At 41.2% G+C, this 25,957-nt stretch overlaps 1 protein-coding gene across 1 annotated transcript in view; it reads right to left on the bottom strand.

Moving 5' to 3' along the window:
• The window catches only part of LOC108804682 (major facilitator superfamily domain-containing protein 8-like), a 29,284-nt gene extending 4,120 nt beyond the window's left edge, over positions 1–25,164 (bottom strand). The window contains exons 1-10 of the mRNA XM_018576525.1: positions 25,060–25,164; positions 21,956–22,030; positions 21,359–21,544; positions 19,704–19,766; positions 17,430–17,549; positions 12,780–12,859; positions 7,880–8,177; positions 7,071–7,144; positions 6,914–6,997; positions 1,392–1,521 (exon numbers count right to left, since the gene is read on the bottom strand). Coding sequence (XP_018432027.1) covers positions 1,392–1,521; positions 6,914–6,997; positions 7,071–7,144; positions 7,880–8,177; positions 12,780–12,859; positions 17,430–17,549; positions 19,704–19,766; positions 21,359–21,544; positions 21,956–22,030; positions 25,060–25,084 — 1,135 coding nt within the window. The 5' untranslated portion in view covers positions 25,085–25,164. The remainder of the gene's footprint in view (positions 1–1,391; positions 1,522–6,913; positions 6,998–7,070; positions 7,145–7,879; positions 8,178–12,779; positions 12,860–17,429; positions 17,550–19,703; positions 19,767–21,358; positions 21,545–21,955; positions 22,031–25,059) is intronic.
• Positions 25,165–25,957: the final 793 nt, after the last annotated feature.

Below are 25,957 nucleotides of genomic sequence, written 5' to 3'. Positions count from 1 at the left end.
CCGCGCTTGGTGTGAACTAGCCCTTAAGGTAGTTAAGTAAGATGGTCAGTATGACAGGCAGTCAACTAGCATTTTCAGAATACGAGTTTAGCAATGGCAGCCTCTGTGTTTTCCTCATGAAGGCTCCTATTAAAACCTCCATGTTTTATGCAACATATTTGCCCAAATGCTACCAATTTTAAGCAGTGCAAATCTATTTATGACTTTACTATGGAAAAGCTGGGGAGATCATGAGTATACAAAAGTTCACTCATCCTTACCCTACCCTCTTCTCCATTATATATCAAAACTGTCATGTGAGGTGCCTGGTGACATGCACTAAAGAGCTGGACCTTGACCTGAGCTGCAATTCATCATGGACAGCAGGTAAAGCGGCTACATGAAAATCCACTGAATGGTTCTTTTTATTGCTTCCCATCTCCTAATCTTACTGAATACTGCTGTGCTTCTTTAAATCATCTCACTTGATTGTCTTAACTAACAGGCTAACCCACTGCTAACCTCTTGTAAATCTGTATGTGGTCACTAACAGCTCAGTTATTACAATCAATGTTCCTGATCTGACGCATGACTTGTGATATTCCTGATGTTCTTGCTGTCCTCAGAGACACTAAAAAGAACCTCCAGCATTTGGAAAGACTCATTGCAAAGGTAGATTTTCCACCCTGCTGGAACATAACTCAGATTGCGGTGGGGATCATAGCAGGTATTAAACAAGGTACCAGAAGATGAACAGACTGATCCCCAACTTCCCTGGGGGATACATCTGTCTGCATATGGTCAACCTTAAGAGATCTATGTACATTAAAAAGGGAACTTTTTTTTTTTTAGATATAAATACAAGAGATCAGCATACAATGGACCTAAAATAATAATTTAAAAAAAAAACGGACTAGGTCTGTTGCGCCCATTAAATAAACACCAATTTCAGCTCTAAAATACCTGCTCAGTAGAGTGTTTTCCCACCAAGTCCAACCTGCCGCATATGTGCTGCAGTCAAGGGCACCTTCTGTGTGCGGCACAGGCAGTGGTTGGCTGCCACACAGAGAACCCTTACTAAGCTGTGTTGAAAAAATTAAGTGTCGAAGAGCAGAGTTACGTCTGACCAGAAAGAAGGGCACTCTAGGTGAAGTATGTGCACATAATACAGAGAGTTAAGCATGACTATCATGAGGATAGCATAGGACCTACTGTTAGTAGACCTTCGACATGGCACAGAATTCCATCCATGTGTTCAGTGGAATTACATTTTGGAAGGGAGACTAAATGAAAGCATTTCTATGCCCAATCACAGAAGGGTACATATGAAATATACAATGATACCTTTAATAAATACTAACATACTGTGTAATGAGTGAGCACACACTAAAAGTAAAATGAGACCTGTTAACCTTTGGGTTTTGCCAAGAATATGAGGCACCAAATGCAGGAGATGTTACAGATGAAGAGCCCAAGAGCCAGCAGGAGACGATCCGTACAGCAACGGCTGAGGGTGCGCACAATAAGGAAACAAATCAACATCTGCAGAGATACCACAGTCAAATCACTATCCATATTAAACATGTGCATATGTATAGATAGCTGTCAACAAGTATAAGGTCGTTTGGGGCTGGAACCACACACACCACTAAAGTAATTTCCTTCCCCAGTGATGCAACAGGAAGTGAATGCAAATCTCTACAAAATGAGGTCATTTCCCCAGTTAGGCATTTGTCACTAGAACAAATGTCCCCAATGGAAGATTTCTCCTCAACACCTGTTCTGGTGGGATTTCCCGTCACTTACCGTCTTAGTGACAATGGTCACCAGGACAAATAAAAGGAGGATGAATCTCCCCAGTGGGGACATAGGCAACAATAAAAACATTAACAGGGATTCTAACAGTTCCCTACTGTATCCAAAACCATAACTAAACCTGGCTATACACACACCTTAAATCTCAACTCTAACCAAAGTTTGGGAGTTCAAGAGAATTAGAATCTCATATTTGTAGGACTGCTGGCTTTGGTCATATGCTTTCCAATAATTTCCTGTCCCTCTTGTACCCTGCCACTAAGACAGGAAGTGAAATCTCATTAATAAGGAACAATTAAAGCCTGTCAGAGGTTCTCACCCATTTCCCCCTCTATTCCAAACGAAAGGAAAAAAAGAATACATGTGTAATGTGATGTATTGTAATATACTGTGCAAAACTAGGCCTGTCCTCTTCTTCCCAGTCCATATTTTGTTCAGTTGCTAGTCACTAACACAACATTATATAGAAGGTGAACCTTATAATCAAAGAATAACTCCAGGCCATCAGCTATAGGGTGCTCTTACATTGTATCTACTCTATGCAATTATTTATCCAGCCGTTTCCAGGTACCAGTGTTTGTACCGTGACACCTTTTACCGAAGATCTCAGTTATGACAACAGTGACAATCATGCCTCAAGGATTATGTTGAGGTGTGGCCCCCTCACTACTTACATCCACCTTCTTATCCCCCTTTGCTGCTAATGCTTCCTCTAGAACCTTGCAGTCTTTCTATTGCGATTGTCAAGCAACAGCTGCCTAACATTACATAAAGCAGTGATCTGAAAAGACATCTCATCCTGAATACTTAAAATACAAGATGCCATCAAAGAAATACACGTGTGTGTTGTACCTCATATACATGCTCATACACATTTTGGTTCCATGCTGGTTGGTGCTGCGTGGTCTAATGCCAGTCATGTCTAGATGGTGATTTACTGACTGTGAAGCAAGTGCATTGATGGAATGTAAAATATATTTGAATGTATCTGCTATGAATCTTTTTTATTAGTTTTAGCAATCACAATGGGTATCATCCACGTTGGGGAGGCATATTTTCATCTAAGCTGAACCTGACTCAAAAAGTAATAAGCCACATACAAACAACAATGTCTATAGCCTCGATCAAACCCCAAATTGTTGTATGCTTTCATATTTTCTAACTCATTGCTTCTTCTGCGAAGGCACAAATGTCTTCGCACTAGGTCCACCTAGAACTTAAAGCAGGGCTCGACAAATACCAGGCGCTAGGTCACCATGACAACTAGAAATTGCATCCTGGTGCCTGGGCTTTTGTCAGCCTCCTCTCTGCTGGGAGCCCGCTGCACGCTGCGGTCTGTGTCCCCTTCGATCCATGCTGCTCTCTCGACCTGTGCAGCTGCACTCAGATCTGATGTATTCAAGTGTTGTAGCTTAGTTAAAGGAGAATTATGAGGCGAGTGATTTTCACTCAGCCTCATAATCTGAGCCGACCTGTGATAATGAAACTGTCACAGGTCAGCTCAGTAGATCGGGAAGTGAGCGAATACATACCGTCGCTCGCTCACTTCTCGTTCTACCCCTGCAGAGAGCCGTGACTGTCACTCACGGCTCCCTGCAGAGATTCCCCCCCTCCCCTGTCCGATCCTCCAGCGCTGACTGGCCAAACGGACAGGGGAGGGCACAGCTGGCTCTGCCTCTGTATAGGCAGAGCCAGCTGTCAATCACGCAGCTGGGTGGATCCCGACATCAATGTCGGGATCCGTTCCGGCGTCTCAGTATACCGCGAGCTGTAGCTCGCGGTATACTGAGCTTTGGGTCACGGGAGAACGCTAGTTTGTGTTCTCCCGTGACCCTTAGGAGAACTATGGGGAAAGGCCCTGACCCCATAGTTCTCCTTTAATCTTTGAACATGTTCATTAAAAAACCTCCTTGTTTTATGCAACATATTTGCTCAGATGTTAATACTACCTAGGAGTGCAAATACCTTTCTGATAAGCACAGGTGTAATACTCAGCAAATATGCTGATTTCATCCTGACACTGCTTATACAAAAGAAAAAGTGCGGAGAGAATTTGTATACACGTCTACACATCCCTTAAAGCCCTACCCTCCTCTCCACTATATATCAGAACTGTCATGTGAGCTGCCTGGTAACATATAATGAAGAGCTGGACCTTGACCTGAGCTGTAATTCATTGTGGCCAGCAGCAAAAGGGGCTACATGGAAAGTCACGTACTTAATGGTTATTACTATTGCTTACAATCTTCTTATCTTACTAATGGCTGCTAATAACTCTTTAAATCATCTCACATCATTGTCTTATCTAATGGGCTAACACACTGCTTACCTCTTCTAAAATTACATGTGATCACTGGTCGCTCAATTATTACAATCAATGCTCCTAATTTGGCCAATCACTTGTGATATCCATGTTGTTTCTGCTGCCATCAGAGACATTAACAACAGCCTCTAGAATTTGGAAAGACACATAGCAAAGGTAGATTTCCCACCCTGGTGGAACATATTCCTGTAAGCAGGACCAATCCTTTCCTCTGCCATGAATGAAAGGAATGAAGTTACTCACAGAATGGAGTGGGGATCATGGCAGGTGGCAAAGCTTGAACAAGGAACAAGAAGATGAGCAGACTGTTTCATGCCCATTGTTGTAGGGGAGAAATCTGTCTGTCTATGGTCAAGCCTAAGATATCTACAGGCATTGAAGGGAACGTATGAGGAAATGAATATGTCAGCCACCATTACTAACTGGTTTTAAAGCTTGGGTCTGTGATCCAAAAGGAGCACACAGTCAGTGAAATGTCAATATATCTTAGCATATATTTGATGTACAAAGCTATGAAGGAAGGATGAGGATCTCAGAGCTTGCACCTTTAAAAACAAGTCAGCAATGGTAGTCTCCACACCTATGTCCTGGCAGATTCCTTTAACACTTCTGTAACTCAATATCTGCAATGCCAACAGGTTGGGACAATAAGGAAGATCTTTTTTTTTCACATTAAAAGCAGAGGTTTTGTTTCTAAAAATTAATTGATTGAGTGGTTGCAATTTTTTGCTTTGCTGACTTGTGAGGGCAGCTAGATACTGGATATTAAAGTGGATATACAGTGCACTAAGGACTACCCTCTCACCTGTCTTTCCAGACAAACTAAATATATAGATGACAAAAGATATACAGAAACATCTCTCTTTTATGGTGTAACCATTGCTCCAGCCTCCTTCCAAAGGCAATCACATGACCAAAGTGACCTAAGCTGAAAGACAAAAGCCGAGAACTTTTAGCTTGAGCTGAGGTCATGTGATCAATGCTTTGACATACGGTCATATGATTGGCACCACCAAGAGCAGTTTATTCAAGATAGGAATTTCTGCACCTATTTATCACCTGTATAATCAGTATGGCAGGAGAGTCAATTTAAAAAGGGAGTCATTAGCACAAGTGCAGGATTGCTTTATACACCTATGCACTTGAAAGAACTGAATTCAAAATAACATTTGTGCAGTCATATGTTGGTTACTTTCAGGCTAGGTTCACACCTAGGCGGTTCAGATACTGAGCAGTTTTCAATAGCAGATGTCTATGGGACCCAAACCGCGTGACAACCGCCCGAAAATAGCTTGTGCACCTTTTTACGCGGCAGGCGATTTAGTCTGCACGACAAGCCGCAAAAGGTGTGAACAGCCTCTATTGACTTCAATGCGAATCTGTGTTTTGCACGATAAATCGCCTAGGTGTGCAGCGGCCTTTACAGGTTTTTGTTGCAAAGTAATATTGTCCACAGGGATTTTTTTTTGCTACACTTAAAGTGTGAGTGAACTTTTGTTTTTTTTGTTTTGGATAGAGTGGAGAGGGATCCTAACCTTTGTTAGGTTTGTATTGCTCTCGGTGTCCCTGTTAAGGAGATTTACCCTTTTCTATTTGTCCTGGTGATCATCATCACTGAAATCTCCCCAATGGGACACAGATGGCAAAAAAAAGCTGACAGGGGTTACAATCTGTCCTTATTCTTTCCAAAACTAAAAAAAAAACGGTTTTGGCATCAGTTTTACTAGAACTCTGTTATCCATATTTGCAATATAATGATACTTGAACATATAATCTGTCCTTGATATTTCTTGGCAGACTGATATCTGTTAAATGGCCAACTTTACTTTACTCTTAACATCTAGATAAAGAAAGAGTGGGAAAGTGTTAGAACCTCTATCAGTTTAAAAAAAAAATATTATTGTATGTGTTCTTGTTGGAGGAAACTCTCTCCCTTTGTGTTTCGGTGACACGTTATTAGGACAGGAGGTGACAGGACATGTACCCAAAGAGAACATAAGACAGCAATACGTAATCCTGCCTAGACTATTTGAGAAAGTGGTTTTAAGTGTGAAACACATAAGATCATGTTTACTTTTGCCGAACAATAAAGGAGACATTTTCTGCAGACATGTTCTACATTACATAAACATTTGTTCTAGACCGCATAAAGAAATGTTTTTTCGCTAGAGTTCTATTTAACTTGATGCTGGAAGGGACAATGTCACAATTTAAAATAGTGTATTACAAGTAGCCTGCGGAATTCATACAAAATGCGTACTGTCTCTATGGCATAATAGTACTGCCATTTAATTGTGCCGTGGAAGACAGAAAAGAAAAATAACTTTTTTTCTTTTGCGGTCTCCATTGATGTTCTGTTATTTACTCGGAATGTCCTGTTTGTGGTGCTGATTTAGGGCTGTTTTTGTCTTTCAATGTGCATGAAAATATCATTTTATTTTCCTCAAGGGTGACATTGAGTTCTTTTCTCGGTGGCCTCTCCTCAAACAACAGCAACTCACACTAGTAGGCTCCACAGCAGGAAGAGAAGGCATGGTCTTCAGAAGACTATGCATCTTGCAAATAACCACCACAGGGTGTATGCACCATCTAATACACTATTTTAACACATGGCACTGCTGAATCACACATATCACATGATACAGCCATCCTTCAGCCTCATTACTTCTCAGATGACATCAGTATATTACAAGCACGTGGTTGTAACAGCTTCCGTTATCTAATGGCTGCATCATATGACCTCCCACTCAGCACTAATCATATGCCATCATAAAAGCTGCCACCTTCATTACTCACCTCGATTCCACAAAGGAAATAAATCAGTGAGTTCTGCAAATCCTGGAACGCAAGATATGTCTGTGCAAGTGGTGTCACCAGTGTCTGAAGAGGAATGAAAGGCAATATTTTAGATTCCGTCTGTCTTCACTTGGAGCCATCAGTGTGCCATACTAACCTCTAATGCTGTCTGATTAAAGAACGTCACAAACTGAGCTGTCAGAAGCACCACAATTTCTTCCCGAAGCAGCCCTGCAACAAGTATTGTTGGAAAAAAAATAAACCCCAAGAGAAATATATCGAAAGCCCTATATCACAGTATTAAAATGCAACAATGAGAGATATGATGTTATTTTGTGCTTCTGCATCATTGTATAAAAAAATATATGATTCTGCTAGAGCAACATTAATATATACCAAATTCAGTATAATGAGTAACAGTAGGTAGAATATATGCACTTCCAATATTTAGTTGCTCAAGTGCTTATAAGAGTATAATGACTTAGGCACTTTGAGACACCTTATAGACCCGACCCAGTATAAACTGAACAATATTATGGTGATGAAAAAACAAAGTGGGAAATTACAATTTATAGTCATAACATGATATAATGTCATATCATATTGTAAGAATTGTTGTGCCACAGCCATTAATGCATTTCTTATGTAGCTTGAAGAGATCTGAGGTCAGCTCAGTTGTTGTTTTTATAGAGCTTAGGTTATGCGGTGCGGCCAGTAAACTTTACTTCCCCATTTTCATAGTTATGCTGTTTGATGTTTACTTACACCTATTTATTTAAAACATTTTATAACCTTGCTGCTGTATAGTGATTATACAAATATGATTCCTAAGAAAAACTGCTTATAATGATTGAACAATTACTGGTGTTGTACAGTCACAACAAGAAAATATGAATTTTTCCAAAACATTATTCATTCTATAACACTTTGACCAATAATAGCAGCAATAAGTTAGCGCATTCTCACCAATCCCAGGCTTCACATTTTGAAAACCTTTATCTAGTTCAATATTCTCTTGGTGAACATGATCATTTGCTGTTGCACAAGAGGTGTTGATGGAAGCATTTTCCACAACAGGGAAATCTTCCTGGTTAGTTGATGGTTCTTCAGAGTTGATTGTGCCATACAACGGACTAGGTATATCACTTTCCTTCAAGAGGGGCTCATGCTCTTCATCTAGTGACTGTGTGGCATTCATTGGAACATCATAAAACATGAAAATGACCATGAACTGGATCAAAGTCCACAGGATACACATAAAGATCTACAGTGATAAGAAAAAAATAAAATGAAGAGAAGGCAAACAATAAACTGAAGGCCAGTTCTTAATCAAAAACATTTAAAACAAGTTTACTTTCCAAATGTTGCGTTCATAAAACAAAAGTCCACCAAGTAATATTTCAGTTACAGCTACAGCCAGCTGTGTTTTGTATAGCTAACATTAAAGTGACTAAACTCAGGGGTTAAACCTTATAAATACATTCAAATACCCTAACTATTAATACAAATGTATCTTATTTGTGTATCACTCGGCTGTAGATCCTCAAATCATCTCTGAATTCATGGTGACAATGTCCTTCCTTCTGGAGGGGGGCTACTTTTCTTCCCCCTGATCCCTGTGTGTGTTTTAAGGTAGCCACCGCTCCAAGCTTACACCTGTGATGAAAAACAATGTCAATGAACATTAGTAAACTAAACATGAGATTGTAGTCCATCATGGGAGCAAGCTTGGAGTGGCAACTTCACAACACACACAGGAACCATAGGGAACAAAAGTAGCCACCCTCCAGAAGTAAGGACAGTGTCAGCATGAATTCAGAGATGATTTGAGGATCTACAGCCGAGTGATACACAAATAAGATACATTTTTGTTAATAGTTAAGGTACTTGAATATATTTTTAAGATTTAACCCCCGAGTTTAGTGTCACTAAGATCTTCCTGCAATAATTCCAAAACCTCTTCATTTTTACATGGGAGTTGGTGTTACCATCCATCATTGTGTGTTCCAGCATATTGTATTACATTCTCCATAAAACTAAAGAATCCATCATGTAGAATGGGAACCCCCTCATAATAATTGTGGAGTATGAGCCAGATGATAAGACAGACAGACTTATCCAACAGACAGACAGACATGATAATTGTGGTTTATTTTGGTAGAAAACACAACTGCAGCCTAAAAATTGAACTCTTGTGTTTTGATGACCATTGACTTTCGTGTAATATGTGGGACATGCAGGCACAATCTGAGCACCTTCAGGACAGCAAATTCTTGCAAGCACGACAGGGCAAACTTTGCAAATGTAAGTGTCCTTTAAATATAAAGGAAGGGGAAGAAGCAATTAACATAGATTTCCTAACTTTCCTGATTGATGTGGCCCCCTAGAGCTTTCAGCCCAGAGGGCATCTGCCTGCCACCACAAACATTTAACCAACCGATCTTGTCCAAAAACAGCTGTAGCAGGCACGGTGATCTCACGTCAATGGGCTGTCTATGTGAGATGTAGGTTATGGCTTTCTAAATCACCAAACCACTCCCTACCCTTTATTATGCTAAGTCATTGCAGAGATTTCCCCAACCCAGTCTAGGGGAAGCTACAGTAGTATTATGGTAGCTAAGCTAAGAAATGCTAGGTTCTGGATGCAGCTGATAACATTAAAATCACTTCAAGTTCAAATGTAGACAACAGATGCAAAATATATTGTCATTTTGTAATTTTCGAAAATTATATTAATGTTATACTAGGTCATTATTTTTTCAGCTTAAAAAAGTACAACTCACTAGTATAGAGTCTAGTAAGTTTTTTCCAGCCCCCTGTAAACAAAAACATTAATATCTGCAATATAATGGCTTTCCAGGGATTAGCACTGATGATCTGCTACAACCTAAGCTGCAAATGTATGGTGACCTCAGCTATCGTGCAGTTCCAACTTTATTTGGAAAGCTGGCAGACCATTAGAATGCAAAATCTCACCTTGATGTCATGTTTGGCCCCATGATTCATCTATATTTTCCTTGGCAACCAGCTAAGTTCTCTGCTTATTGCTAGAGAAAAAAAATAATAGCCCAAAAGGTGTCCATACTATTTGTTTACACGGAATTGTAGAGTGCACACAAAACAGTCACAATTCATTTTGCTGTCGTCACCAGCCCATCAGCATCCACAGGGTTAACCAGAACATATTGCACCAAGCACATCAAAAAAGTACTGTGTGTAAAAATGTCTCTTATCACCAAAAAAAGCAGCATCAGCACGCCATAATAGCTAAAACAATGGTGACGTTTCGAGCCCACGCCAGCTCTTCTTCAAGCCAAACAAGTACTAAAAAACATTTTTTCATATTTTATGCTGTGCGGCTGCTTTTATGATGAAATATAAAAGTGGTGTTTTCACAAAAAGTTCTTATTGAAGTCCTTAATACTTACTATTTTTTATATGGTTGCCTATTTATCCTTGAAAAGAACATGTGCTGAAAATTGCTGGTGCAGTTTTATAAAGTTGAATATCAATATTATCTGTATTTAACATTTCTGATGGCATCCTTAACCCGTTCTCACAAGGGGAAATGTTACAGCGCCCCTCTATTTCTGAATATAAAATAGTTTAACAAGCATACTGTAAATTCCATATCAGTGATATAAATGTGCAGCGTACAGCGTACAAGATCTTCCTGCTGTTTGCTTTGAAGTGAACAAAGCTATCACAGTGGTAGTGGTGATAGTTACAGATATGTCCAAGTAAAGAGACTAAGGCATGTCAAATGATTTACAATATGAATTGCCTAATGCTGCTCTAAATGCCTTAGATCTTAACTAAAGCACGGAAAGTTCCACTCCCTTTCCCAGCTTTATCAGGAGACAGGTCATTGATTCCTGTGGAACATCTTATGAAAAGATCATAAAAATAACATCACATATTAGGACATGCTCTATATAGTGTCACTCATTTTTTCCATACTAGGCAATTGCTGTAGTGTATGTCCATATGGATTATCAACATCAGATAAGTCCACTCTCATACATACACATATAGTTTGGACTAGATGGACCTATTCAACCTTACCAACTGCTACCTTTAGTCAACCTTACCAACTATGTATGAGACTATGTACAAGTCATGATAACACTGATCATAAATGCACCTCGGAAGAATTCTTTATTTTCAGTAGACATCAGAAGAGATTCTGGTATGCACAATCTGAACATGTCTACTCGGTTTTGAGTAACTGAGCGCTCATGTTTATGGTAAAGACTAGGAAAGAGAGAGGAATGTAAATACATTTTGGACCTAGAGAAAAATTAGGATAAGGTTTTCCAATTTGTTTAATGCTATTACTTTGAAGATCTCCTATCTGGTGGTGTTTGGAGTCCCACCGACAATCATAGCAACAACCATCTCATGGTTATGACTATTCTCTAAACCCAAGAATGTATTATATTGCAGCTTACCGGTCCTTGGATGCAGTGGTTGCATTAATTTTCCTTTTTTACTTTACTTCTGCCAGTAACACACTTCCAATCCTAAGGTAACAAAACTTGCCTAAGGCCCATTCACACCAGCCTTCAGTGGTGTGTTGAACATTTGCGCATTACCATGCATGAGAAGATATGTTGGGGTGCCATTTAGCATGCATTACTGTGTTGCAGTAACATGCTAGTTACCGCAGCAAGATGGTGTGAACAGACCCTTCCCTGCTGTAATTATGGAGAAGCAGCATGGTCACCCTAGACTGATGCCCTAAATTTGAACTGCAAAAACCTCCCCATCTCCTTTACATAGAGGGGCTTTGTAGATTAAAGAAGAGATCTGGGAAAGCCCATAAAATTGTTTGGGTTTCAGTTCAGTGCACAAAAAGTTACAAGGATACAAGACTTCTGACAAGATCAACAAGAATTTTCTGCACTTAGTCTGTAAAAAGAGAAAGACTGCAGCCACCACATCTAAGAACTTGTAAGCTGCAATATATTCAGTTTTTGCTCCTGGTCTACAGTCAAGGAAGGTGTCATCTTAGCTTCTATTTGGATTGCAGTTGCTATGGTGCTACACGTGGCCAACTATGAAAGCTGAAATAAGCACTGCACAATGGCAACCTTGACGGTTATACATCAATGGCATGCTTTGAAAGTAACTGTTTTGGGAGCCGTTGAAATTGGTAGGTCTAGTTCCATTTTAAGAACATGAAAATGAGCACCCATAAAGCTGACTAGTGGACTTTGATGGCCAGAGTGACCGTATACCCTTGGATCCCATAGGCAGCTAGAAGATATGCCTGCCCTTTAAGCGATTTACTGAGTGATGCTACAACTGTGGTGGTTGAAGCAGTCCTGTAAGGGAGTGCATACACTTAAAGTGACATTAAACCCTCAGATTTTTTAACATAAACCAATACTGTAATGTGTGCCTTACTGTAATCCATGGTAGTTTCCCTTCTCTTTGCTGCTCTTCCTTTTAAATCCTCATGTCTTCTCATGCTTGGGGAGAACTTCCCTTTGCAGCTGAGTGGGAAGTCAGCGATCGGTGGTGCGTGCTCGCTGACTTCCCGATCAATAGAGCCGACCTGGAAAGCTTCAGTGTCACTGGTCGGCTTGAATTATGGGGATAAGTGCTTTTAACTCACCCCATAACTCTCCTTTGAGAGAGCCAGTCAACTGCTTGCTAAGGCATTGCACATTCAGAAGAAGAGAGACAATGTGAGGTCAGGCAATGACAGAATTTGGCCACCTCCGTCTCTCTAATTGCCTTACATTTTAAGTACTGTGCATAACACTTCTCAGCTCATTAATGCACAGCCACTGATACATACAGTATGACAACATCAAATAGTACCAATATATAATAGAATAATAAAGTCTTGTATTCTTACTCCAGGAGCAGAGAACTTATCAACATGGAACGGTCCAAGCGGGAAGGTGCAATATCTTAGGAAGATATTAAACGCAGGACCTGAAATATCACAACAAAAGAAACAGTGTGAGAATACTTAAATGACCAAACACTCATCAACTCAATACCATATTATTTGAACCTGTAAAAACACAGCACGTAAAAGAGTAGAGCTTTGTTCCAATAGCGAATATAGAGCCTGGTAGAAAAGCTGAAAAGAATATTGTTCAACTAAAGAGCAGCAGGTAGGCAGGAAACCAACAGTCATATTGTCTCATAAACGCACCAGTTCACACCTGTCTCATTGTAGCTCATTTTAAGATGCTTATTTTTTTTCTGTCCATTAAATTTAAATAGTTTTTACAGACAACACAAGAAATCCATTAGTAAGCTACCATTGAATTCCAGTACAGCTATTCTAAAATAAAACATTTCATTCAATGTACATTAATAAGTATGCATCCACAACACTCTTGCCACTTTCCAGATTCAGGCAGTAGAAGTAAAGTGTGCACTGTTTAAAGAAGAACGCAGGGCTAACAAAAACTTGCCCTTGCAGTGTAGCTACCCCTGCACTGCAAGAGCTAAGCGCTTGTTTTGTCTTGGGGACACGATTAACCAGTTGACATCCGCGGTGTTAAACCCCCTTCCCATCCAGGCCATTTTTCAGTATTCAGCGCTGCGGTACTTTGACTGACATTTATTCCGTCATGCAGCGCTGTACTGAAATGAATTTTATACCATTTTTTAGGGACAGATAGAGCTTTCTTTTGGTGGCATTTAATCACCACTGGGGTTTTTATTTTTTTAAAAGACGGGGTCACGTCGGGTAAAAAGACACCAAACATGTCAAGCCTTAAAATTGCGTGCGTGCGCGAAACCTCAAAAAACGATAATACCCAAAATTGGCCATAGGCGACGCTTTAAAAGCTGTTACAGCTCATCAGTTTAGTGTTATCAGTGATTGATGGCCCTAAAATGATTGCTCTCACTGCGACGTTCGCGGCCATATGTAACGTGTGTAGCGCAGTTGTCGTTTTTGCGCGCTGGTGCACCGAACGCGTATTTACATTTATATTTGCGTAAACATGGGGGTTTTTTAAATGTAACACACATCACTTCTGCATTCACAGCCCGGAGGGAGGTCAGCAAGGAGCTGATCTCCCTTCCTCTTCCTCCTGACGCCCCCCCGTCCCCGATCCCGGGGCGCAGATGGGGCAGCGGATCCCGATATTGAAGGTGAGGGGTCGGGGGGCAAAAAAACCGAGCACATATAGACGATCTGGCTGTGATAGACAGCTCGGTACTGCCGTTTATGTGAGATGCAGCAAGAAGGGTACTCCAGCATCACAAGCAACTGTGTTTCAGGATCACCAGATTACTGACAAAAGGGACATTGGTGCTCTACAACTATGCCTAAATGTAAAAACATATGTACTAGTCAGGTAAACTCTTAAGTCACAGTTTTTAAATCTGGCTGGAGTGTACCTTCAGTCTTTTTACTGCCACTGTTGTCAATATTAAGAAAGGAAGTCAAAGGTTGAAAAAAGAAAAAAAATTGGAACGGCAATTCAGCCAGCAGCCCTCTAAGGACCCTGCACGTCCCTCCTCAGCCACTGCCTCTGGTCACGGTGGCTCCGGTAAGCCCCACTGTGTGTATCCAGGACTGACTGTGTATGAGCACCACACGTGTCAGCAGTCCCTGTCCATTTTATGGACAGGGACTGCTGACACTTGTGGTGTCCTCACACACAGGACTGTCATATAATGGACACATGTCTGGCCCCTGATTTAATTCACAACCCTTGGCATGGCCCTTAATAAGTTTGAATTTGATACCCCTGCACTAGATCTCGTTTTAAAAGTTGACAGCAAGCTTTTTGCTATTTAGTGGAAGTGATTCAGGTGGCTGTAAACCTACCTCTTCACTTCTACATAGTGAGAAAGCTGAGCCATACCCTCTCAAAATACCCCTTGTGCTCCTGGCATCTGTATGCCCCTCCAAGCCCAGGACCAATATAAGGGGAGGTCAGGATGAAAACTGGTGGGAGATAGGGAAATCCTATTTATCACTCTCAGCTTTGATGAATGAATCCAGAAGCAGGAAGCTCTGAGTGGGTTCAGAGCTTTAGTATACCAGTGGCACTGGGCAGTTAACATGCTGTACCCGTGATGTGCATAAGCTGGGGCACAGGAAAGAACCTGTCAGGCCCCTTGTGATAGTAAGCCAGTTTCACAAGCTCATGCAGTAGCGAGACTAGATTATTTTGCTATTTAACAGTGTTGTGCTTTATATTTAATTTAAATGTGGATGTTATATTTTGTTTACTTGCACTAGAAAAAAAAAACTAAAAAAATTGAGGTTATACTCTTTGTATTTTATAGGTCATTTGCTTGCAGCACATTTTCAAGTGATTACTGTAGATTTGTGTGAAGTAGGGGAAATGATTTGGCAGCAAAAAGGTTAAACATTCATTTCAGGAATTTGTTGTTTTTTTAGTGTTGATAGAGTTGAAAGAGTTAGAAGCAATGGGAAGTCTTCCCAACAGAACAGACAGACAAAACCTGACAAAGGTTAGTCATTCTAAGACAAAACAAAATAGTGTGGGCCGGAATTCTACTTTAGTTCAGGTAAAAGACATGGTTGAAGCGCTACGACAGTGCTGTACAATTAGAGCATTCTTGGCCTGACCTACATTTCCACAGGCAGAACCTTTTACACTTCGCTGCACATTCTGAAAACGTTCATATGAACTTTAATAAGAACAGTAAAGAAGAGCCGACTTCCTCTTATTCAAAAAGTATTAACCCTTTCGCTCCCAGAGCCTTATTTGCATTTTGCGCACACATGTTAAAATGCATGTTATTTGCTTGAAGCCCCCCAAAATGATATATTTTCTGAAAGCAGAGACCCTGAAGAATAAAATGGTGGCAGTTGCAATTTTGTATGTCACACGGTATTAGCGCAACAGTTTAGCAAACCCAAACGTTCAGTAAAAAATGCATTTAAATGCATTTTAGTTCACACAAAACACAAGATAAAAAACACAATATTGTAAACAATATAATAATAATTAAATGGCAAATTATATAAAAGATGAGGCTGCGCGGAGTAAATAGATAGATAAAACTGCCTGCATTTGTGAAACTGCAAAAAAGTTCAGTACCCAAAAAAAGTCCAGTGGCAACGCTTTAAAAACCTTCAGTTAGAGTTAACCACAATGGGCCCTAGAATTATTGCTCTTGCTCCGTTTTGCAATCATTTTCATATGTAGGCACACCCAACGCATGCCTTCATAATAAAAGGATAAAATTCAAAATATTAACAACCATTTACAAAGCCATCCACAACTCTGCTCCTGGCTATATCTCAAACATGGTCTCAAAGTATTACCCTAACCGGGACGGTTCAAAAGACCTCCTGCTTTCCAGCTCCCTCATCAACTCCTCCCATGCTCGCCTCTAGGACTTCACTAGAGTCTCTCCCATCCTATGGAACTCTCTACCCCAACCTGTCCGACTATCTCCCATACTGACTGCCTTAAGGTGATCCCTTAAGACTCATCTCTTCAGGGAAGCCTATCCCACCTCAACCTAACCGCTCAACCATCACGTTCTCAAACAATTCCTCCCCACACAGCTACCTCCTCATGTATCACTTGCCCCTCCCTTTTAGAGTGTAAGCCCTCAGGGGCAGGGCCCTCCTTACCATCTTGTCTTGAATTGTATTGTGATTGTAATGTCTTCCTTACATTGTAAAGCGCTGAGCAAACTGTTGGCGCTATATAAATCCTGTATAATAATAATGTTCATATGTGTGTGTGCACATGCATGGGAGGGGATTAAAACATTTTTGAATTTTTTTTTAAACTTTTTTTTTTTTAAACTTTTAGGGGGGGCTGAAGAAGCGATTGGGTAGCTTTAGAGCCTTGAAGCCAACTTCTGCCTTGAAGCCAACAGTCAGCTTAAGGAGTGTAAACAAACTCTGCTACAGGAGTCGGGAGTCTGATTACAGCTCCCTGCTGCCATTGACGTAGTACTTACCTTCATGGCAGCAAAAGGGTTAAACCCTATAAAAAATAGTTTAGGGCCCATTAACCCTATAGTGTTGTGCTAAGCACAGGTTAGTGGTCATTTAGCACATGCTATGGCACAGCACACCTTGCATGCGGTACCATGTTCTAGGTGCGTTGCATTGCAATTTGCATGTGAGCAGGACAATGAGCGATACCACAATACCATGCATTATGGTGAAAAAAGTAGTGCATGCACTACTTTTTTCACTGCACCACAATGTACTGTGGTACTGCGGGTTGTGCTGCAGCACATAGTTATCAGGAGCTGTGTTGGAGTGCCATTTAAATGAATGGCAATGCAACGCATGGTACCACACGCTCGGTGTGCTGTGTGATAGCTTGCACTAAATGCATGGTAACATGCGCTTAGTGCAGTGCTATGGTTTAAAGGCCCCGCAGTGCTGCAGACATCAGAACTTACTATGTTTGCAGTGTGCTCTTTTCACTGGTTCCTGCTTTCAGGTGGCTCCCAAGGGACCACCTTTACATGTGTGCTCCCGGCTGCCACCGTTTACGAGACTCCTTAACATTTCCCCATATGTAAAACAACTCACCTATCAAAAGACCAGCTTGTCTGCATGCCATTGCCATGGCAAAAACCGGAATACGATCTTTGGAACTAGAATGCTGAGTCAAATAGCCAAAGATTGAAGCCCCAGCTCCCGCACCAATACCTGAATAGAGCAGAAATACATTTGTACCTTCAAACCACATAAAGAAACAAATACGCATGTAGCTGGCAAAATATGTGAAAATAGTGAAGATTCGCTATGTTATAGGGATAATTTGGAAATGTTAATTGCGCCTAAGCAGTACCCTTAAAAATGTACTTTTAGTCTGGGAATCCTCTTGAAAATAGGAGAGCACTTCTGAGGATGTCTAGGCACTCTTATACCAACAGCCTCATATCTGTATATCTGAGGTGTACATCTAAGGTGTTGCTACTACTGTGCTGTTCAATGTTCTCCATCCTGGAGGATCTGACAAGAGGAAGCAAAGCCCTGCCTCTATTAAGATGGCTACCTCCACACAGAGTCACAGTGCAGAGCAAAGCATGTTAAGTCAATAATAGGAAACGATCTGCTGCAGGGAGACCATAGGTGATGCCACTGATAAGTCCTCTGCCTGACTTTTTTTTGTTTTGCGCACACCTTCTACAGTTCAGATCCCCATTAAAAAGGAAAAAAAAAACCCATTGTCAATTGGTGGTGTGCTGAGTAAATGCATTCAATATAAAGTAGTTGTTTGTATGCACTAGGTGCAAGTATCCCCTGAACAATTTCCAGAGCTATTTCTAGTTAAAGTCAATTAAATGCCAGTTAAGGTTTTCGGAAAATACATTATATGTCAAGCAAACTAAGTAGTTGTTTTAGGGCCCATTCACACCACATCATCTCTGGACCAGACCAGTTTGTTTCTGGACCCAAAATGCATCCTAATGTATCCCTTAGCTATTTCTGGCCTCTCTTCACACCAGCGCAGTCCGTTCCAGACCAGAAAAATACTGCATGTGTCATTTTGTCTGGTAGGGTATGCACTGGAACACATAGAAACGCATCAAAAACACATCAAATTCACATGGAACGCACTGGGACGCAACTGAGAGCCCATTTTAAGCTAAAAAAAAAAAGAAAATCCTAGCTCAGGAACACAGCAAAATCGCAGCAAAAACCCGATGCACTGCATTCCAGATCTGGTCCTGGAAATGGTGTCAACCCAGCCTAAAACAAAAAAGGATTGTTTGAGAACGACTGCACACAATTAGAATGCACTTTCATAAATAAAACATACCAAGATCTAAGAGACAAGGAAACCCACATGGCAGGTTTTTCACACGGATTGTTGTAATTTTTACACAGATTTGTTTATTAACACTTTATTTAACACTTATTTAATACTTATTTAATACTTATTTATTTAACACTTTTTTTTTTTGTGCAGTTGGTTCACTTAGACCGAGCGCAACATATTTGCTTTACAATGGGATTTTCATGTTTGAGCGTTTTGTAGAGCGTTCGTCGAGCGTAGAACGCGCTACGTTCAGGTGTGAACAAGGGCTTAGGGTATTGGCATTGTAAAGGGGTACATAATTTATGTCTTAGGAAATACAGTGGTACCTCGGTTCACAAACTTAATTCGTTCCACGATTCTGGTCACGAACCAAATTGGTTGCGAACCAATTTAAACTGTGATCAGACCGCGATCTTGACTAGAGTAAGCCACGACCATGTGTCAGAGCAGGGAAGATGGCTGCGATTGTGTTCGTCACCCGATGCAGAGTTCGCAAACAGAAGCAACATTTTGCCGAACTTCCTGTTCCCGAACCGAATTGTTCGTTAACAAAAGCGTTCATGAATTGAGGTACCACTGTATATCCTAGCCTGTCTGGTGCACACACTATACATTCAAACCACTCTCTGTCAAGGAGTGTAACCTTAAACACATAAGCTTCCCCTCTTACGAGGCTGCCAGCACATAGTGTATGTGTATATTTTTCTCTACAGGTTTCTTCCTTCCTTCCTTGGGTATTGAGAGACCCCTTTGCAGGCACTTGCTTTCTTTATAATAGAAAACCGGGGCAGTGGCATAATTAGACCTGAATAACAACCTTTCACGAACATTTTACACATTTCATGGAAAATTCTAGATGAAAAAAATAATTAATAAATACAATTAAGAGAAACTGCTAAATACAAATATAAATTAACAGAGCGTGCAAGTCTGTACAGCTTTCTAATATGTACAGAACCAATGAATATGTATTTGAATTAGAGGAGCACCTTAGAGGTGTTTGCCATCAGAGGGCTACCTGCTAAAACTGACATTACCTGCCACCAACCGACTAGCCAGGAGAAACCACTTGGAGATTCCAACAAAGTACATAAAATTACCTATGGTAATAAAATAAATGGGGGACAGTTTATCAATGGTAACATAATGGACACAGAAAATCAGAATATGTAAAGAGTTTGTTACAAAGGATGATTTTTCAACAACTGAGAGAGCCTAAAACATTTTTTTTTTAAATGCACTTTTAATATATACTAGCTCTTCCAATATATCTGCATATACTGCAATCAATACATCTGTATAAGCTTTTCATTGTTTCCTTTCTCCTGCTGTCCTTTGAGAATTGAGGTTATAAAAAATCTCGCCATGGAGTCTCTGTATGCCAGCAGTCCTAGTGTGGATCTGTGTGTCCCAGCAGGACTGGTGAGTCTGTGTAAGTAGCCTAGGGTCTTGTTTGTGGATATGCTGAAGATGTATGCATCTAACATCTTTTATGGGTGAATGTCTGAAAACAAGGAGGAAGTTGTTACCATGTGTTACTCAGCTACGTGTGTGCACAGGGGACACTGTGCATAATTTACATGCGTGTGCACACGCAAGGGACACTATGCATCAGTTACATGTTTGTGTGCACGCAGAGGACACCATACATCAGTTACGTGTTTGTGTGCATGCAGAGGACACCATACATCAGTCACATGTATTTGCTTGCATGGGGACACTATGCATTAGTTACATGTGTGTGTGTGCGCTCATGTAGGCAACATTATGTATTAGTTACAAGTGTGTATATACATGGGACACTATGCATCATCTACACGATTGTGTGCGGCAAGGGACACTATGATTAACTTATGTGTGTGCGCATAGGGGACACTATGCATCAGTTACATGTGTGTGCACGTAGGGGACACTATGCATCAGTTACACGTGTGTGTATACCCAGGGGGGCACTATGCATCAGCTACATGTGTGCGCAAGCAGGGGACACAATGCATCAGTTACATGTGTGTGCGCATGCACAGGGGACGTTATATATCAGTTACGTGAGTGTACACTTAGGGGACATTATACATGTGTTACGTCTGTGTTCATATAGGGGACGCAATCTAATAATTACATATCTGTGGGGAAGAAAGTATGGATCTGTAATGTATTTGTGGCTCAGTATGCATAAGTTGTGTATATATATTCTTTAGTAAAGTGTGTGTAAATATCCAAAAACAGGACAATGGCCAGGATTTGTCTGGGTCTAGTTTAAGGATATAGTTACACACACATTTTACACAAGGTTGTAAATGTCAATTAAATAACAGGGAAATACTGATAGCTGGTTCCTAAAACTCCTAGTGAGACTTGGCCAGCTTGGTGGTACCATAAGCCTAGGCATTGGCCAGGTGATTTTTATCTGAAGGGACTGATGTTTAAGCAGAGCCAACCAATCAGTGAATTTGCCTGAATTGAGAGCTGGCCATTCAGCCAAGATCATGTGGCCAAAATCCTAGGCATAGGAATAAGCTTAACTCTAACCATGTTGTTTAACACTTATTTGTATTATCAAGAAGGTGCCCCTGTTCTTTATATGACATTGGAGACCCTGGCAGACCAGAAATAAAAGCCATTCTACATGAAATAGCCAGGTAAATAGTTCTTATGAGTCTCATGATAAAAGTATGAAGCAATAATGCCTTGCCTGCAATCTCAAAGCAGTTACTCAGTAAGATGACATGCTTTGTTTTGCCCGTCCTGTCCGACCAGTAACCAAACACAGGACCGGACAATAGCTCAGTCAGACTGAAGGCAGACAGAACAAGACCCAAGAAGAAAGGTTGTGCATCTAATGCCTGCAGGTACATCCACACAGTGGGCAGGATCACAGCTAGAAGAGGAAAAACAAACATGAAATTAATTCCCAAGAACGCTTTCATATAAAGTTCACAAACCTGCAAGCAATTGATCATTTTTCTTATCAAAGCAACTTTAGACAAAAGGTAGTACTATAAACACAAAAAAAATACACATAGGAGCATTTATAGAAAAAATATCAATGAGCACATATTGTAACCATTTCCCAAAATGTTTAACTACTTCAATATGGTTTCTTTGTCAATTATACCAATAACGAGCTGAATATCTCTGTGAAAAGTATTGGTAAAAGCTTGGTCATACAGGAGACAATGCTCATAGTGGAATAAATAAAAAACTTTTTATATCGGAGAACTGTATACTCCTGTGTAGAATGATTCAATAGGAGGCAAGTTATCAAGACCAATACTGATTGATTACTGACCATATTCAATGCCACTGAGCAAAAAGATGAATCCAATAACAACATTTGTTAGCCTTTGCTTCTTCTTGAGCACATCTGTTAATGGAAAGGAAAACATAATAAATATAACATCTGATCTTAGTCATAAAGAACAGGAAAAACATTGGGTCTCATTAATTACAGCAGAACTCCAGGTTCAAATCACCAATTCATGTATTAACAGCATTTTAACTGCAACTGGTGTACGTACTGGAATCTAACTTGGTCTCAACTTCTTTTAATCCCTTTGATGGCAAACTAGATTGAGGATTAGCAGCTGCAGCAAACATACATGGGAGGGAGCTGCTACATCACCAATCAACCATTGCATGGGGCAAGAAGGTGACCTAGCTACACTGTTTAAAAGCACATCTCTGGGATTTCCAAAAGGTTAACCTTTGCAGTGGGGCTACCACCCCACTGCAAGGCTTAACTGCTTGGTTTGGTCTAGGGAAAGGAATAAAGAAGAAGATCTACTCACCCAATTCTGTGGCAGTGACCGCTCCTCTCTCACCCTCCACTCCGGCTGTGGTATGTCCCTCGGCGGGAAGCCCCACTGCAAGGGTTAACTTTTGAAAATCAGTGACAGCCTTATATTTTATCATGACTGATGTACAACCATGGAATATGATGGTGCTATATAAAGAGTAATGATAATAAAAATAACAAACATGTCCTTATTTAAAGCTGAACTCAAAAACACTAATTATTGTATTGATTCATTCAAAAAATGAGCAGATTGTTAAAAGGAGAACTATGGGGTTAAGTCTTTTCCCCATAGTTCTCCTTAGGGTAACGGGAGGACACAAACTAGCGTCCTCCCGTCACCCTAGGCTCAGTATACCGCGAGCACTGAGACGCTGCAGCTGAAGCGGATCCCGACAATTGTACCGGGATCCGCCCAGCTGCGTGACTGACAGCTGGCTCTGCCTATCTAGAGGCAGAGCCAGCTGTACCCACCCCCTCCTCCGTCCGTTCCGCCAGTCAGCGCTGGCGGAGCGGAAGGAGGAATCCAGCCCCTCCCCGGTCACGGCAGAGAGCCGTGACAGGATCGAGAGGTGAGCGAACGCCAGCATGTGTTCGCTCACCTCCCGATCTACTGAGCCGACCTGCGACAGTCTCATTGTCACAGGTCGGCTAGAACTATGAGGTGAGTGAAAAGAACTCACCTCATAGTTCTCCTTTAAATGAATACAGTATAAATACAATCACCTGAATATGACTTGATTTCAGCCACTTACAATCCCCTGTATATTGAGGTCGGGGAGGTGACCTAGCTGTGTTACTTTACTGCAGCAAAGAAAAGTCAGGTCACCAGGGTGGCTGTTCTGTGTGGCATGGCTATGTACATTTCAGTATTGGATTCACAGAAATACCAACCATTTGGCAGGTAAGACAACTCCGCTGGCTGCCTGGAGTTCAGATAAAATTGAACTATAGATAATGCAATACATAAAAAATAGCAAGTGCAAGAAAAAAACAAAAATAGGGCATACCTCTGACATTCCCAAAATGGCTTCCAATGCACATGGTAAATACCAGTCAAAAAAAACAACATGGCATATGAAAGTAACAAGAAATGTGCTAGGGCAGGATAAGGCATCCTCCAGCCTTCTAGCTGTGGTGATACTACAATCCCATGAGGCACTGCAAGACTCTGACAGCCACAGGCATGATTCCCAGAGGCAGAAGCATGATGGGATTGCTAGTTTCACCACAGCTGGAGGGCCGGAGTTTGCCTATCCCTGTGCTAGGGCAACATACTGACAGAGGTCCACAAGTGAAAGATCGCGGCCAGAAAAAATAGCAGCAGATCATTAACCCTGCGTGCGCACTAATTGGACAAATGTGAGGTGTGAAAGAGAGTGAATAACAAAGTGGAAAAGACAAACACTGACAGTTTATAAAGTAGAGAATACATGAAGTATATGGAACATGACTGAATATTCAGCCAGAAAAAAAAAACTGTAGTACTTACTACAGTATAACGTACAAACACTAAAAGGTGCCCATCGAACAGTTGATGGGACAACGATTTTTTTTACTGTAATCCCGCTGGCCGTAATGGCAGAATTTGGCCAGTGTATGGGCACCTTTAGGTCTATTAGACGTGAAGACATAGAGGGCCATGCCACAGCCGGAGGAGTACAGATTTGAGTGGTCACTGCCGCAGGACCAATGGATCGAGTGAGTATTTGCTCTCTATTTTCACCCATAGAGAAAAACAAACAGTTAGCCATTGCAGTGTGGGGGGTACCCCCCTTCCTCTTTAAAGAAGTACTCTGGGCAGAAATTGTCACTGCAAGAGTTAACTGCTTATTTTTGCCTAGGGTAAAAAAAAAAGAGTTATACTTACCTGATCCGCAGAGCTCTTAAACCGATCCCTTGAGTGTCTCTCTCCCCCTCCGCTGCAGCGGTCTAGGAGTCCTCAAGCCCAATGCAGTGTGCAGGAAGTGAGGACATACCATCGCTGCGGCAGAGGAGGATACAGGCTGGAGAGAGTGCTGCCGCCTCAGAGGATCGGGTCAGTATACCTAGGTGGAAATGAGCAATTAACCCTTGCAGGGTGTGAGTAGCCCCACTGCAAGGGTTCATAAAATGTCTACGCGGAGTTCTGCTGTTACATTTCTTTTGCCATACACCATAAATACACATTTCTTCCTACGTTTCATAGCATGACAGTTACGATTTCCTCATACATACCACACCCCCATATAAAAAGTACTCATGATTTCACTGGGTGTGCTAGAATCCTCTGCAACCAGTGTGCTATACAAAGCTCAGTGAAACATGATTATTATCGCGTTATATCAAATATCAATGCACACACATGCCCTGATACTTGAGCCCAGCCCGCCATTCATAGATAAACACACTAATCCTGTTTCATGGTCATTTTCTTGCACCCATTTATTCAAGCTCCATTGCTAAATAAACATTCCAGGTGAGATAAGATCTATATGCTTTGCAAGCCTGAGTATAGCAGGTGGAAAAGATTGCTTGATGCAGATCCCAATGCAGGTGGGGTCGTGGAGAAGAACTGGAGCTGAGACCAAAGCATACAAAGAAAACACTTGTCATCTTACTGTCATCATCTGCCTGGGGATCCATGTGCTGAGTCTTGGTGATCTCCCAGCAGATTATTAAGATACTTTATTATTCTTTATCATCTTCCATATTGTCTTCAGATGAGGTTACTGTCTATGATGTCCTAGCAGCTATTCTCAATCAGATCCTATTCACTGCTGTGAAGTGACTGGCACGCTCCCTGTACAGCGTCCCCCTCCCTAATTCAGACACACGATGTAAACATTCCCTGCACTGAGAGCTCCATCCATAGGAGATGCTGGCCCCGCCCACTTCCCTGCTGCCCCACAGTCTCAAGTCCCAGCGGCTCCCTGATTGAACATAGACAACTTTATTAGGCACATGACGAACACAGAGCCAAGGAGGATACATACAGCTTAGGTGACGTACGGAACTGCAGCAGATGTGTAAATAGTAGTTGTTCCTGCTGCACAGAGATAGCTACAGCGGAGTTTACATTACTCAGGGATCCCAACCTGAAAAAAGTAATTTCAGGGAGGTGCCCTCCTCATTTCAGGGAGGTGCCCTCTGCCTCCTGATCCGTGGGGGGGGGACCCCCCTGAAATTATGGCAGATAGCAAAGAAGCTATTGCTTCCCGTGCTATCTGCTGTATTTTGTTTTTTTTTAGAATTTAGTATTTTGCTAGTTTTCCGACAGCTGCAGCCATCAGAATAAAAAAAAAAAGGAAACAGCATGATTGACAGCAGCAGTGGGCGGGTGCAATAGCTAATCTGCTATTGGCTATTGCAAATTCAAATAGCAATCTAGCTATTCATTCCTATGCTGCCTTTTTTTTTTTCTATTTACTCGGCCGGCGGCTCCCGTATCAGAGTAAAAACAAAAACAGATAGCAGGGAAAGGTTTACTCTGCTAAAAAGAGCAGAGTAAACCTTTCC

This window comes from Nanorana parkeri, unplaced genomic scaffold (assembly GCF_000935625.1).
Source record: "Nanorana parkeri isolate BGI_ZX_2015 unplaced genomic scaffold, ASM93562v1 scaffold69, whole genome shotgun sequence".
Taxonomy (NCBI): Eukaryota; Metazoa; Chordata; class Amphibia; order Anura; family Dicroglossidae; genus Nanorana; species Nanorana parkeri.
Note: the sequence above shows the minus strand (reverse complement) of the source record. Positions and strands in the feature narration are given on the sequence as shown.